This window comes from Alosa alosa, chromosome 2 (genome assembly GCF_017589495.1).
Source record: "Alosa alosa isolate M-15738 ecotype Scorff River chromosome 2, AALO_Geno_1.1, whole genome shotgun sequence".
Lineage (NCBI taxonomy): Eukaryota > Metazoa > Chordata > Actinopteri > Clupeiformes > Clupeidae > Alosa > Alosa alosa.
Window position 1 is genome coordinate 16,413,258 of NC_063190.1, and position 16,374 is coordinate 16,429,631.

Sequence of the window (16,374 nt, forward strand, 5' to 3'; positions counted from 1 at the left end):
ATATTACATTTTGGTTGTATCTTGTCTAAAGATACATTTACAGTGATTAAGAGGCTAAATAACAGGAACCAGGAGTGGGTTACCTTTTGACATACCATGTCATCAAATTACACTGCAACAGCATAGTGCTCAAATGATTAAACAGAGCATGTAAATGTTTCACACATACAAAGTTTGTAGACTCAATATTATGACATAAAATAGGCTGAAGCACATACAAATGTATGTAAAATGTCCAGTTAAAATGTACTGGAATAAAATACCATTTATAATTACAAATTGAAAAACCAGAATGTGTTAACATTAAACCAACCTTTAAACCAGTATTCAAATATAGATAGGCCTTGGCTGCGTATAATCTTCAAACGGGAATGGTATTGCAATGATGTGTCACCCTTGAAAAACTAAATGTTTTGAAAGGGAACAGTTAATCAGGGTGTGTATCCAGTGAAAACAATCACCTGGAATGGGACAACAGCATAAAGCAAGGTGAGAGTACCTACAACAATGCCCTTCGCTGCCCTTCAGATTATGAAGGGGAAAGAAGGAGGGGTTTATAGGAAACCTGATGTCCAGGTAGAGAGAACCCTTTCACTGATTGTTTCTCTTGTTTCACCCGTGTATATTATCTGCCCTAAAAACAGTGCTGAAGTTCAGCAGACATATTGTCACTACAATAAAGGAGACAGGGCATTGTGAAATTGGTCTGTAAACAGTGCTAAATTTCAGCTCACACAAGACAACTTTCAGACAGACAACTGTGAAGAAAAGCAAAAAGTAAGTACCGAAGCCTAGTTTGGATATTAATGGTTAGATTGCTGAAGAGAAATAAAACTGATAAGGATTACTTGGAGTGCATTTATTACTCAAAATCTGTCTGGGACACCGGCTTGTGTATGTTTGCTGGTACTGTGTGTGTGTGTGTGTGTGTGTGTGTGTGTGTGTGTGTGTGTGTGTGTGTGTGTGTGTATCTAACTACATATACCTGTCCCAAATTATAGCAGTATACTAAAGAAAATAGAATATGAAGTTAGAGAAATATCAGGGGGGTTTAACTAGTAGCAGGAATGAGCATAAAGTAAAGGCAGTAGTGACTACAGGCTACAGACTGTAGTGATTCTCTGAATTCAATTTACTTTCTGAAACTAGTTGCTATTCAAAATGAACACAAATACTAGGAAGAAAAAAGGGTATTTATTTTATAAATACATAAGAAATGTAACATTTTTCTGGTTACTTATTCAGCTATATAAAGCAACATAGAACATTGTATACATTGAATATTTAACAGTGATATCTAGTTCAATCCCCTTGATATTTCTCTAACTTCATATACGTTTTTCTTTAGTATACTGCTATCATTTGGGACAGGTATACTTGTAGTTGAACACACATACACACACACACACACACACACACACACACACACACACACACACACACACACATGCCAGCATACAGATACACACAAGCTGGAGTAAAAATGAATTGAACTGAACAACTCCAACATTTTTTTTTTTCTTAAAATGACCAGATTAACTGTCTGTTAGCTGTATATCTGCAAATGTCTTAGTTTTCAATAGAGTAGCACTGCTATAGCATTAGGTAGAGGTGAATTCCACCAGTCAGAGGCATTCCACCAGTTAGTCTGTCAGATGCACCTCACCTGATGTACTGAAGAGGGACATATGTCCTAAATGTCTTATTTTCCAGGAACGATGTATAATGCTGTTTAATTTCCTTTAGATAGATAGATAGATAGATAGATACTTTATTGATCCCCAAGGGGAAATTATTTATTTTTTAAATTCATCTTTAAATACAGTATGTGATTTCAATGTTCTGTTTTTCAAATAACTGTCCTGGAAATTCTTCACGAAATTATAAAAGCACCCCAATTACTCCTTAGATTTTCTTATCTCCCCCTCTGTTTTGTGATGAGATAAATAAATACAGATTTAAATCAATGAATATGTGACATTGCAGGATGACTGCCAAAAAAGTCCAGGTGCGAAGGGTTGTTTCGAAGGACGGACACAACAATGTGAAGATTGAGAATGTTGAGGGCATGGTGAAGCTGTATCTGCATGACATATGGACAACAGTGGTGGACATGAAGTGGCGCTACAAGCTTACTCTTTTTGCCTCAACGTTTGTGATGACCTGGTTCATCTTTGGTGTTCTCTTTTATCTAATTGGAATGACAAATGGAGACTTTGATAGTGAGCTGCCTTCCAATCACACCCCCTGTGTGATGAATGTAGAAACACTTACAGGGGCTTACCTATTTTCTCTTGAATCTCAGGCCACCATTGGCTATGGCTTCCGTTACATTTCAGAGGAATGCCCACTTGCTATCTTTACTTTGGTGGCCCAGCTGGTTATCACTGGCCTGGCAGAGATCTTTGTGACAGGGGCACTGTTAGCTAAGCTGGCACGCCCGAAAAAGAGAGCCGAGACTATCAAGTTCAGCCAGTCAGCTGTAGTCTGCAAACACGAGGGCAAGCTGTGTCTGATGGTCAGGGTGGCCAACTTGAGGAAGAGCCTGCTGATCCAGTGTAATCTGACAGGTAAGCTTCTCTTCCCCTATGTAACACACGAAGGGGAGAAGACCCAAATCCAGCAAAGCAATGTGGACTTCCAGTTGGACTCTAGTGGAGAGTGTCCCTTCCTCAGCCTTCCTCTAACATTTTACCATGTCCTGGATGAGACCAGTCCCTTGGCAGGTCTCTCTGCAGAGAACCTTCAGACAAGAGACTTTGAGTTGCTGGTGACACTCAATGCAACAATGGAATCAACTGCTGCCACTTGCCAGAGCCGTACATCTTATGTGCCCCAGGAGATCATGTGGGGTTATGAATTTAAGCCAGTGCTCTTCACCACTCCAAGGGGGCGCTATGTTGCTGACTTTAATTTCTTTGACAAAATGAAGCCCTGCAATGACTCCACCCTGCTCAGCAATCACACAGAGAAGCTTCAGCTTGAAGAGGAGTATCGTAGAGAGTAAATACAATTTTTGGGGTTTTAAATGCATGTTGATGACATGTCTGAAATATCCCACCGGTGGAATACAGACCTGGATAAGTTCATTCAAACATTTTTGCAGTCGTCCTGTAAACCTGTGCTCTTACACAATACAACCATTATTAGTGAGGTAGGACAGGCCTTGATATAAAGTCTGTGGATAAGTTTGATTTCCCTAGATGTAAACATTTCCATATTCCACATATGGCAGTATGCACAGATGGGTATATGGGAAAACCTGCCTGTTCATTTATTATCAGCTGTGTTGCACTTTAAAGAAAGGAATGTGTCACTTGATAACCATAAACTTTATGAGTCACAAGCTTCTCAGCAAACATTATTGATTAACTTGCACTGCAGGCTTGTAACTTTCCATGCCTGGTTTTTGCCCCTTTCTTTGGAATGGATTGTTCCATCAGGTAAAAACAAGATAAAACAATATAATGCATAATCAAGTGAACCACCTGAAAATCCTGATGTCTTGGGGAAACCTGAATATTTGTAGTTGTGGAATATATATATATATATGTGTGTGTGTGTGTGTGTGTGTGTGTGTGTGTGTGTGTGTGTGTGTATAGATGCAGAATGAAACAGTAATATTACATTTTGGTTGTATCATGTCTAAAGATACATTTACAGTGATTGTATATAAGAGGCTAAATAACAGGAACCAGGAGTGGGTTTCCTTTTGACATACCATGTCATCAAATTACACTACAACAGCATAGTGCTCAAATGATTAAACAGAGCATGTAAATGTTTCACACATACAAAGTTTGTAGACTCAATATTATGACATAAAATAGGCTGAAGCACATACAAATGTATGTAAAATGTCCAGTTAAAATGTACTGGAATAAAATACAATTTATAATTACAAATTCAAAAACCTGAATGTGTTAACATTAAACCAACCTTTAAACCAGTATTCAAATATAGATAGGCCTTGGCTGCGTATAATCTTCAAACGGGAATTGTATTGCAATGATGTGTCACCCTTGAAAAACTAAATGTTTTGAAAGGGAACAGTTAATCAGGGTGTGTATCCAGTGAAAACAATCACCTGGAATGGGACAACAGCATAAAGCAAGGTGAGAGTACCTACAACAATGCCCTTCGCTGCCCTTCAGATTATGAAGGGGAAAGAAGGAGGGGTTTATAGGAAACCTGATGTCCAGGTAGAGAGAACCCTTTCACTGATTGTTTCTCTTGTTTCACCCGTGTGTATTAGCTGCCCTAAAAACAGTGCTGAAGTTCAGCAGACATATTGTCACTACAATAAAGGAGACAGGGCATTGTGAAATTGGTCTGTGAACAGTGCTAAATTTCAGCTCACACAAGACAACTTTCAGACGGACAACTGTGAAGAAAAGCAAAAAGTAAGTACCTAAGCCTAGTTTGGATATTAATGGTTAGATTGCTGAAGAGAAATAAAACTGATAAGGATTACTTGGAGTGTATTTATTATTCAAAATCTGTCTGGGACATCGGCTTGTGTTTGTATGTATACTGGTGTGTTTGTGTGTGTGTGTATCATGTCTGTCTGTCTATCTAACAAACTGTATTACTCAAAATCTGTCTGGGACACCGGCTTGTGTATGTTTGCTGGTACTGTGTGTGTGTGTGTGTGTGTGTGTGTGTGTGTGTGTCTAACTACATATACCTGTCCCAAATTATAGCAGTATACTAATGAAAATAGAATATGAAGTTAGAGAAATATCAGGGGGGTTTAACTAGTAGCAGGAATGAGTATAAAGTAAAGGCAGTAGTGACTACAGGCTACAGACTGTAGTGATTCTCTGAATTCAATTTACTTTCTGAAACTAGTTGCTATTCAAAATGAACACAAATCCTAGGAAGAAAAAAGGGTATTTTTTTTATGAATACATAAGAAATGTAACATTTTTCTGGTTACTTATTCAGCTATTTAGCAATGTGTATCTGAGGCTGAGTGAGCTAAACAAAATATGTATAGCATAAAGCATGTTTAAAACAACATAGACCATTGTATACATTGAATATTTAACAGTGATATCTAGTTCAATCCCCTTGATATTTCTCTAACTTCATATACTTTTTTCTTTAGTATCCTGCTATCATTTGGGACAGGTATACCTGTAGTTGAACACACACATACACACACACACATGCCAGCATACAGATACACACAAGCTGGAGTAAAAATGAATTGAACTGAACAACTCCAACATTTTTTTTTCTTGAAATGACCAGATTAACTGTCTGTTAGCTGTATATCTGCAAATGTCTTAGTTTTCAATAGAGTATCACTGCTATAGCATTAGGTAGAGGTGAATACAATGGGCATTCCACCAGTCAGTCAGTCAGATGCACCTCACCTGATGTACTGAAGAGGGACCTATGTCCTAAATGTCTTATTTTCCAGGAACGATGTATAATGCTGTTTAATTTCCTTTAGATAGATAGATAGATAGATAGATAGATAGATAGATAGATAGATAGATAGATACTTTATTGATCCCCAAGGGGATTTTTCTTTAAAAAATTCATCTTTAAATACAGTATGTGATTTCAATGTTCTGTTTTTCAAATAACTGTCCTGGAAATTCTTCACGAAATTATAAAAGCACCCCAATTACTCCTTAGATTTTTTTATCTCCCCCTCTGTTTTGTGATGAGATAAATAAATACAGATTTAAATCAATGAATATGTGACATTGCAGGATGACTGCCAAAAAAGTCCAGGTGCGAAGGGTTGTTTCGAAGGACGGACACAACAATGTGAAGATTGAGAATGTTGAGGGCATGGTGAAGCTGTATCTGCATGACATATGGACAACAGTGGTGGACATGAAGTGGCGCTACAAGCTTACTCTTTTTGCCTCAACGTTTGTGATGACCTGGTTCATCTTTGGTGTTCTCTTTTATCTAATTGGAATGACAAATGGAGACTTTGATAGTGAGCTGCCTTCCAATCACACCCCCTGTGTGATGAATGTAGAAACACTTACAGGGGCTTACCTATTTTCTCTTGAATCTCAGACCACCATTGGCTATGGCTTCCGTTACATTTCAGAGGAATGCCCACTTGCTATCTTCACTTTGGTGGCCCAGCTGGTTATCACTGGCCTGGCAGAGATCTTTGTCACAGGGGCACTGTTAGCTAAGCTGGCACGCCCGAAAAAGAGAGCCGAGACTATCAAGTTCAGCCAGTCAGCTGTAGTCTGCAAACACGAGGGCAAGCTGTGTCTGATGGTCAGGGTGGCCAACTTGAGGAAGAGCCTGCTGATCCAATGTAATCTGACAGGTAAGCTTCTCTTCCCCTATGTAACACATGAAGGGGAGAAGACCCAAATCCAGCAAAGCAATGTGGACTTCCAGTTGGACTCTAGTGGAGAGTGTCCCTTCCTCAGCCTTCCTCTAACATTTTACCATGTCCTGGATGAGACCAGTCCCTTGGCAGGTCTCTCTGCAGAGAACCTTCAGACAAGAGACTTTGAGTTGCTGGTGACACTCAATGCAACAATGGAATCAACTGCTGCCACTTGCCAGAGCCGTACATCTTATGTGCCCCAGGAGATCATGTGGGGTTATGAATTTAAGCCAGTGCTCTTCACCACTCCAAGGGGGCGCTATGTTGCTGACTTTAATTTCTTTGACAAAATGAAGCCCTGCAATGACTCCACCCTGCTCAGCAATCACACAGAGAAGCTTCAGCTTGAAGAGGAGTATCGTAGAGAGTAAATACAATTTTAACCATTTTTTAAATTGAAAGTAGTCAGTACCTTTTTCAGAACATTAAAAGGGACGCATTTTAAAAATCCCATGAGCGCCACAATGTCAGCTAGACATAAAATGTAGATATTGGACCCTGATATTCTTAAAATATAGAACTGGAATGTTACATACACACTCGTGTTACATGTTACATAAACACTCATTACCCCTCTGAAATCAATTGTGTGTTGGCCCCTGATATCTATTTTTATCTGGTCTTTCCTTCTAGCCAGTTCCTGTAAATATCTTATCAGTTAATAAAAACCTATGGCCTGCAAGTAGGCTTTCCATCTGTTTGAACCTTATTAGTCTGATGTTGTTGATCCATTTCTTTTTCTATTAATGCTATTGTAGAGACTGATCATAATAATAGTACACAACAATATAATAAAAAAAAAATGGTCACATCCAGATTTACAAAACATATGAGTGTGACCACAGAGATTAAACTAATGTCAACAAGAAATATGGGTGAACTGGATGTTATGAACAGCTAACACAAACTTGAACACAGAATTACTGTATATTTAATATTCTGACTTAAATTGACAGAAAAGCTCAATATGTGTTGTATTATTATACACATATTAAATATGTATTCTTTCCTTTGTATAGTTGGGAGCTGCCTCAACCCCTATATAACTGCAGGTGTACAAGTACAGTGACACACTTGACAAATACATTTCTTGAATGCAAACTAATAATCTTCATGTAGGCCTATTGCACAGACAAGTTACAAACAGTTACCATAACCTTCAGTTTCCCAGCTCTTTTGTTGTTTTGTTATGGCAACAAAAAGTGTTGACCATTGTTAGACAGTACACACTAGATTGTCAAGGCCTAGATTTAGGTCATGTTTGTGTACAACACAACTGACAGGAGGGATAACAAAATGACAAGGAGGGAAGGACATTGGCTTTACATATTGTTTATTGGAATGGCAATATAAAAATCATATAATTTATCCATGAATATGGTTTCTTCCCTTTGTAAATTCTGTCCAACATTTTAAGTTACTAGGTATATTATGCTTTAACATAGCATTTGTGTTCTAAAACATAAAATAAACTGTAATGCTGAGCAGGTCAGAAATAACATGCCAGGTCTCTTCTTTTATATTAGTATATATATATATGAAGATTTGTGTTGTAAACACCTGCATACACAGAACTTCAAGTTCAGAGTTCAAAGGCCAGGACAATTAAGCCAACTTTGGTCAGTTTCAATATCTTCTCAAAATCTATTACAAAATTGACTGCCCTTTGCTGGTTGAGATCAACTCATAAAGTTAAATGCATAAGTTATATATCTATCATAAGGATTATAACACTTAATTGCATACTTAACACTAACAAACGCACAGCGTTCGCGACTCAGAATAATAATAACAATAATAATAATAATAATAAAAATACAAAGTTGGTACTTTTGTAATTTTCTTTGGCTGTATGTTGAGTTATGTCTAGTAAGGCACTGACCAAAAACATCAATCTCACCCCTCCCCACCCGAGAGAGAGATAGAGAGAGAGAGAGATTTGAGGTCATGTATAGCATTACATAAAGCCTCCAAATTCCAGTTCTTTATCACAACACTGAATGTAACATTTCAAGGCATACCCAATGAGATGGACAATCACATAAACCACCTTTACTTTCAATAATGCCTTATGAACTGCAACATAAAATAATACTGATAAAATATTTGGCAGTTCAAATGAAAAACACTTAAATTCACATGTTTTCAAACTTTCTGACTGAATTTCACCATTTTCATTGTCTTGACTTCCTGACAGTAACCTCCTGACATATCCTGCAAGTGATTGTTTCACAGTTTACTGACACTGAAACTACAGTCGTCTCTATCCCACTCCATATATAAAAAGGGCACTAATTTCTTTCTATAACAAACTTCACTTTACTGCATTTCCAAATAACTTAAATAAGGTAGTGTAATACTACATGTATATAATACTGTGTAACTGTTCATGCAGCTATGATTTAACCTCTTTGCTAACTGCCATATTTATGAACAATGCAGCGTTAAATGCAATGTAAAACTGGCAAGCATCCAACATTCACATCAACATCCACCAACTTTCATATTTCACATTCCTTGTTGTCCACAAGTAATATTTTCTCAAATGGAATTTCTTGGTACAATATTTCATGTCCCTTCTTCCAATGTCCTAAGCATTAACAACAGTCCACCCTAACTTAGTCTCACTTTTTTTTAGCTTTCTTGTACTGTGTAATTTCCCTTCATTTCCATTTCATTCCATTTTGTTTCCTTACAAATTATGCACACGCCTGACTACATTACCCAGATCGAGGCTCTTTGTTTTTGATGACATCCTTCAGTGTGGTGCCCTGCACCTGCTAGTAGTAAGTACCCAGATGGGAGGGCATATGTGTAGCTGGATGTCGAGTGCTGGGGTAGATGGCCCCAGCAGGAGAGTTCCAGTATGGATTAGGGGCGGCAAAGAAGCCTGACGAGGTAACGGGCAGTGCTTGAGGGTGGGGGGAAACAAAGTTCATCTTCTGCTGGTGTGCATGATAAGTGCTCATGTAGGACAAGTCTGAAGGATATTTGTACATGGAAGATTCTGGAGGATGAGGCTGCAGAGCTTGAGCAATGCCATGGAAGTCAAACTTGTAGGCGTAGCGCTTGCCATGCACCTTGGTCATAATGTTCTTATCATAATAATAGCGCAGGGCACGACTTAGCTTGTCATAGTTCATGTTGGGTTTACTCTTGCGCTCCCCCCATCGTCGTGCCACCTCATCTGGATCGGTCATTTTGAATTCTCCATTGGTGCCCTCCCAAGTGATGCAATTTGAGTTAGAACTATCTGAAAGCAGCTCCAGCAAAAACTGCCAGAGTTGTATTTGCCCAGAGCCTTAAAGTGAGAAAACGGGAAACCATTAGAACTCAATGAACCAATAAATCAAAACATGATTGCATTGTTTTTTATGGTCTGTGAAGGACTCCAAATAAATAACAATAGGGTTTAACAAAAATCATACATTATACATACATCATACAAAAGTACATACCCAGCACACTTAGGGCCAGGTGCACCAAGCCTCATGTATGCATTTATGGGAGGTTTGCACAGACAAATCAGTTAAAACTCAGAAAAATGGAAGGACAAAGTGAGAGATCAGACTAAAAATACACTGGTTAAACTGGGTATATCAAACTGTCAGGGATTGGGGTTTTGCTAAAAAAATGTATGTGCCTCAAAGGAAAACATTTTCTTTGTGTACAACTTTTATCAAATCATTTATGCATTATCATTTATCATTTATCATTAAAAAAGGCATTTGGCCTGTACAAAAATAGGGCCCAACGTTTTAATCCTTATTGCACATTAAATCAGTATCACAGCCAAAAATGATCTAACTAGCCGATATGACCTCACCTGGGTTTGCAAGTCTGCTGCTTGTAGGTCCTAAGATTTGATAAGGATCTGCAAAAAACATAAACAACTGAATGCATTCATATTATCATATTCTTAACAGACATCATACAGTATAAAGGCGACTAATTTTAATCCTCATCAAAGGTATGACTGTATAGTAAATATTATTAATATTAGAAGTATAATAATAAGCTTTACTGTAATAAAAGACAAACCTAATTGAGGTCTCTGTTCCTCAGCTTTTGTCACAATGGCTGATGGGGTTTGAGGGCCTTGAAGGATGAAATATAATAGAAAACACATATTGAAATATTATAGAAAACACATATTGAAATATAATAGAAAACACATATAGAAATATAACAGAAAACACATATAGAAATGTAATAGAGAACACATAGAAATATAACAGAAAACATATATAGAAATGTAATAGAAAACACATATACACAATAGATAACAGACTGAGTTAGATTTGGCATCAATAATAAAACAAACCAATTGCTCATGGAGCATGATACAGAAGAATATTAATTACTGAAGGGATTAGGGTAGAACCTTTGTATACTTTGTATCTTTCTAAGAGAGTAAAGCATGCACTTGCATCTACAAACATAACCCTGCAGAAGTTTGGGAACACCATCTGACAATTTTGCATAATTAACCATTAAGCCTCTAATGCCGAAAAAACATATTTTCATGAATAAAACCAGTGAATTATCATTATAGAAAAATACTTTAACTGTGGATTACAGTTTACAGTTAATGGTTACAGTAAACATGTTTGGCCAAGTCAATTAGCAGGCATCATAGCTGCCATATATTGAAAGGTATGCTATCAATTATGTAATCAAAACGAAAAGTGTTATTGCTAGTCTTCTTGTTTATGTTTTGAAGGTAGTGTACTGCATTCTGTAAATACAAACACACACACACACACACACACGCACACACACATGCACACGCACATATTCTAAAATGACATAGAAACAGAATGTGCCTAGCACTATGCTCTGTGCTACCCGGATGTCCATCAAAGTTTACAAGCTAAACAGCTAGCTCCAGACCCCAACATATTCTGTTGTAATGCTACTTAATACCTCAATCCAAGTCAATGGAAGTGTGTCCTCGTTAACACAATGGAGTGGTCAAGACCACTCAAATCCAACATAATTCTACAATAGCCTCTTTAAATCAATCTTTCTCCTTACTGGCATGTTTAGTATGATGTATAAGTATATATACTCTTTTGATCCTGTGAGGGAAATTTGGTCTCTGCATTTATCCCAATCTGTGAATTAGTGAAACACACACAGCACACAGTGTACACACATGGTGAGGTGAAGCACACACTAATCCCAGCGCAGTGAGCTGCCTGCATCAACAGCGGCGCTCGGGGAGCAGTGAGGGGTTAGGTGCCTTGCTTAAGGGCACTTCAGCCGTGCCTACTGGTCGGGGTTCGAACCGGCAACCCTCCGGTTACAGGTCCGAAGTGCTAACCAGTAGGCCACGGCTGCCCCCTGGACACAGCTGCCCCCTGGACACGGCTACCCCCTGGACTGAGCCTGGACTGAAACATAGCTGTTGGTCATTGTGGAAACTAGCCTTACTTTTGGAGGTAGATGCTGGTTGGGATGGCCAAACTGATCGTCTCGCCACTTCATATGCCAAGTCTGTGAGAGAAAAGATCAAGCTACTACATGCAGTTTCTTCAGTCACCCATAGAGGGGCTGTAATGGTAGAAGGAATGTTTTTAACTCATTATAGGGCCCCACATTAATTTGATTGTCATTTTTTTTCACACTGTTTTCTGGATGATTTGAGCTTAAGCATCCTCCAAAGACTTCCACTGTGATGTAATCAGTAAGTTTTCACAAACCTGGCCTTGCAGGAAGCCTTGGGGTGCTGTCGGCAGAATAAACTTGAGAATTTGGAAAAATGAAGCTTGCACCTCCTGGGAAAAGAGACATGAGGAGTCTGGATGCAGTACCTTCACTTGGATGTACTATTTACCAAATCCACAAATCATCTTCACGATTACAATCTAATATATTACCATTATGATTTTTTGATGATATACATGTACTTTACACAGCTTTAGTCTGCAAAACTGTGTATAATAGAGCATAAGAGTGTATGTAGTCTATATGCAATGTGCACTGTATAGGTTAAAAAGTAGAGTTTTAAGCAAAGCATAGGAGAGATGCAGAGTCTTACCTGTGTTACGGGCATGCATTAGTCGCGGGGAGTTTTGCAAGGCTTTGTCAACATCATCTGAAGTCAAGTGAGGAAGTGGAGCTGAGAAACAAAACATTCTTTTTGACATTAAATAGAAGAATGACCAAAAGAAAGCTCACAACATTCTGTGATGTGCAAGGAACTCCTCATACGACCGCCAATGGCCTACACCAGCCAATGGGCTGCACTAAGTCCTGCATGGCCTGTGCATAGGCGACCACAAGGGGACAGGCAAAGGAGGAGAGAGGAGCAGAGAGAACAGCAAAGCAGACGAGGAGATGTGGATATGGAGCCAAATTAAATAAAGACTTGGCCACTGCTGCCTGTGGTTGTCTTTGACACATGCAGCTTTTAAAAGTTTTCCCTTTACTTGAATAAATGTAGAACCAGCATATGTGAATACACTTTATGGGAATGTGTCATACATTGTATGCCAAAGAATAAATGAGAGTTAGGGATAATAGACTAGTTTTTGACATTTTCCCTTTTCTGCCTATCTATGCACAATCTTCTCATCGACCATGAGTAAAACTCAATTAATATATGGGTCTCCGTTTCTGAACAGGAGTGCTCCATGAAATACTGTACTTTTCACTACAATAAAAATAAAATAACTGCAAAGTTTAAAGATCAGAACCAGACAAATAATTGAATAGATATCTAGATATCTATAATTCCCTAGATTTTCATCAAGGTAAACAAGCTATAATGGCATGTCAACCATTAAACACAACGTTCAGCATAATGGCTTTTGTGTCTATATGTTAACCGATATTTTAATGAAGCTTATATGTTTATTTCGTTTAATTTAAATTGAAAACATAACAGTGTGAGTAGATAAAACAGACATGTATTTTCTCTCTCCTCACCTCTGTCTATGGTATGTCATGTTGACTTCAATTAAATCTTTGAACTGATGTGTGATTTGATCTGGAGTAGAGAAGCATGAAATACAATACAGACACCAAACGAAGAAAAAGGCATTGGCAACATGCAGAAAAGTGAGAAACCAACCAAAATGACTTCAACACTCATGCAAAGCCTTTTACATTGTCATATGCAGGTGCAGAATAAAATTCAGAAATATGCCAAGGCTACTCAGTCTTTCTCTCTCTCGCTCTCTGTGTCTGTGTGTGTGTGTGTGTGTGTGTGTATGTGTGTGTAGAGATGGGCAAAATACATCAATATGTATTTTAAAATCCAATACCAAATACCCTAATTTTGAATGTATTTAAAATAAACTACAAAATACATTACTCACGCTATGTATCAAAATACAATACTGATTTAAAAAATATATATTCTAAATACTTCATTCAAGGGAGCATGAACTCACTGCAAACCTTCCATGTATCAACTTTTTATCTTTTTATCTCAAATATTTAGTCTATTATAAATCCAATAGCTACATAGAAAATACCACTCATCACACAAATGCCTTTTTTTTTTTAAAAAACAATTTTTTGAAAAGTCTCCCACTTAGCCATTGACAACGGTGAAGACTGTTTATCAATCCAGCAAAGAAAAGTAAATTCTCTACTGGAGCAGAGAATGGGATAATTGTGTTAAATCTCACAAAATGTGTCTGATTAGGAGATGCTGTTCCAAAGACACCAAGATGCCAATTCCCTTGTTTAAGCTAGTCAAACACTGCATGTTAGTTACACTAAACATTTCATTCGGATCACGATTAATGTGCTCACAGTGTAGACCTACTGTATGTTCGACTGCTCACACTGGAAAACAGCCGACAAATTGCATTCTAAATGGAAGTTCGAGAAGAGCATGATCACAGCCTAACTGTTCAAGCTGCAGCATTTAGTTTGGTTGCCTGCTTTCAACCCACCACCTTCCCTCACACCCTCCATCTGCCTTGGTTATGAATAGCAGAACACAGTACACTTCTGCATGATCCCTAAGAAGCACTTCATAACCTATCAAAACATCTTTGCCTGCTTCTGTTTTTGCCAATTTGGAACGTGAACTTGTGAATTTATGGTTAGGGGTTGGGTTTGGTAAAAATGATGTTAAGTAATTGTTCAAAAACAGTTAAAAAAACGTCAACAAACCATCTGTAAAGTCTCTATGTGCAAATGCTGTATTAGCCGCATTAATTTAGTATTTGGTGTTGGCAACAATATTGTAACCTGCCCAGTTGAACAGCTAATTGTAGGACTTATTTCAAGGCTCCACAAAGGCTGTTCTTTCACTTACTCTCTCTGAGGTAGTGAAGATGTGACAACAGGATTTCTGCACTGTAGGTTGGGGTCAGCCTCTGGAAGTCCTCCTTAGTCATCTTGCAAAGCTCCTTGCCATCAATGTTTTGGAACAGGGATATGTCTACCTCCAGCAGGGTGTACTCTTTCACTGCCCATTCAAGCCACTGACATACATGCTCTGTTGTCCACAAGGTGGGGTCTGTGCAGAGGTAACAATCAGTGATAAATAACAGTGCAACTCCACATAATTCATTCAAGTGTTAAATAGAGGTTAGATGAAGTTTGGCTTGCTTACAATTATTAATAAATAATGATTAGGTTGGGACATTTGGGGGAGGTGTCTTTACACATCTGTTTCTATTGTTTGGAGGCACTAACGTTGCACAAACAACCTAAATGGAAGTGCAAGCATATTGATTTTACCTATGGATTTGGGTAATACCGTAAGTCGTGGCTGAATTTTTCTCTGACTTAACTTACTGATTAACTATTTCGATTTCCACAACCCCACGTGTGAAATATCAAATGAAATATTAAATGCTTTGCTGTTAGTAAAGTCATAAAGAGCAATATCATATGATCATATTATGTGGAGAATGAGGATTATTGCTCAAGATTGCACTACTTTAAGGGGAGTCAAGCATCACTTGCAGTCATTCTTTACAGAGGAACAATGTGACGTTCCTTAGGCTACAAATGGAGAAAACAGAAAACTGCCACGCCCGTCAAATCTTCATTACCACATTCTTTTGTATTTCTTTTTTTAAATGCATGACAAATTTAAAAAGCATTTGGTCTCAGAGTACTTTACATGTTACAGTTCATTCTTGTCCTCGGTTGCCCATCTCACAACATGCCATATGTGTCACTCATTCATCACATAAGTGCTTCATCACATCAGTTTTCCACTGCTGCCCCTTCCCTTTGGGACTTTCTCCACAAACTCATTTGAGTGCACCAACCTGACCACATTCAAATCAGCCCTAACAATTCATCTCTTCCGAATTGCTTAAACTGTATAATATAATGTTGATTAACGTTATGTTTTTCTTTCTAACTTTCTAACTGCATGCAAAGTGACTGAGTATCTGCTTATTAAATAGAATGTATTATTATTAACATTATTATTATTATTATTATTATTAACATTATTATTATTAGTTACTAGCAGAAAAGTACCCCAAGATTCGAGGCTCATAGAGGTGAATAGTTTTTTAGATTTGCACCTTCAGACAAATTGAGGAATCAAAGGGGCCGACATGCCCTAAAAAGTGAGTGGAATGTAGCCTTGGAAGCACCTACAAGCTCTGGTCTGTCCCCTAATAACATCTCAAACAATTGGCAACATGTAGACTAAATTGGCAAGGACTAGGTTTCTATTTTGCATGCCATAGCAGGTTTGTGGAATTTTGCATCACATCCAACTCAATTCCATTTTACCAACTAATAACGTCATTAACACTTGGCGTTGTTTCAAGTAGCTTAACAGAGTCGAACACTGGAACCCCCTTGACTAGAGTAAGCATGTTTTTGTTTAGGAAAGGTCAGTTCATATTGGTTGGTTAACACATTAGACAGTGCAGATGAACACTTTTGTAAACTCATCTCCTAGAGTTACATAATTTATTCAAAGGGTTGTGCCTTGCAATCAGAATGCTCAAAATTATTCCCTCCATTGTGAGTGCAAATGTTGAGTTAAATTTAACTACATATAT

At 38.0% G+C, this 16,374-nt stretch overlaps 3 protein-coding genes across 9 annotated transcripts in view; 2 read left to right on the forward strand and 1 right to left on the reverse strand.

Annotated features, from left to right (window-relative positions):
* Nucleotides 1-621: 621 nt before the first annotated feature.
* On the forward strand, nt 622-7,085 carry LOC125287800 (ATP-sensitive inward rectifier potassium channel 15-like). 2 transcript variants are annotated; one of them, XM_048233841.1, is made up of 3 exons: nt 622-777; nt 1,987-3,014; nt 6,755-7,085. In XM_048233841.1, the coding sequence occupies exon 2, from the start codon at nt 1,988-1,990 to the stop codon at nt 3,005-3,007; it is 1,020 nt and encodes a 339-aa protein (XP_048089798.1). In that variant the 5' UTR covers nt 622-777; nt 1,987; the 3' UTR covers nt 3,008-3,014; nt 6,755-7,085. The 2 variants fall into 2 exon arrangements, with proteins under 2 accessions (XP_048089798.1, XP_048089789.1); XM_048233832.1 differs by lacking the exon at nt 6,755-7,085 and having other exon boundaries at nt 1,987-3,346.
* Nucleotides 3,458-7,085, forward strand: LOC125287810 (ATP-sensitive inward rectifier potassium channel 15-like). Its single transcript, XM_048233854.1, has 2 exons — nt 3,458-4,404; nt 5,728-7,085. The coding sequence occupies exon 2, from the start codon at nt 5,728-5,730 to the stop codon at nt 6,745-6,747; it is 1,020 nt and encodes a 339-aa protein (XP_048089811.1). The 5' UTR covers nt 3,458-4,404; the 3' UTR covers nt 6,748-7,085.
* A 615-nt stretch (nt 7,086-7,700) lies between these two features.
* The window catches only part of erg (ETS transcription factor ERG), a 32,096-nt gene continuing 23,422 nt past the window's right edge, over nt 7,701-16,374 (reverse strand). For 3 of the 6 annotated variants that reach the window (XM_048233790.1, XM_048233822.1, XM_048233794.1), the window contains 7 exons: nt 14,655-14,858; nt 12,420-12,500; nt 12,082-12,156; nt 11,813-11,875; nt 10,418-10,474; nt 10,203-10,250; nt 7,701-9,677 (listed from right to left, as the gene is read on the reverse strand). In XM_048233790.1, the coding sequence (XP_048089747.1) occupies nt 9,157-9,677; nt 10,203-10,250; nt 10,418-10,474; nt 11,813-11,875; nt 12,082-12,156; nt 12,420-12,500; nt 14,655-14,858 (1,049 nt within the window). In that variant the 3' untranslated portion in view covers nt 7,701-9,156. Of the gene's footprint in view, nt 9,678-9,834; nt 10,251-10,417; nt 10,475-11,812; nt 11,876-12,081; nt 12,157-12,419; nt 12,501-14,654; nt 14,859-16,374 lie in introns of all 6 variants that reach the window. The other 3 variants (XM_048233801.1, XM_048233809.1, XR_007192416.1) reach the window with 2 other exon arrangements.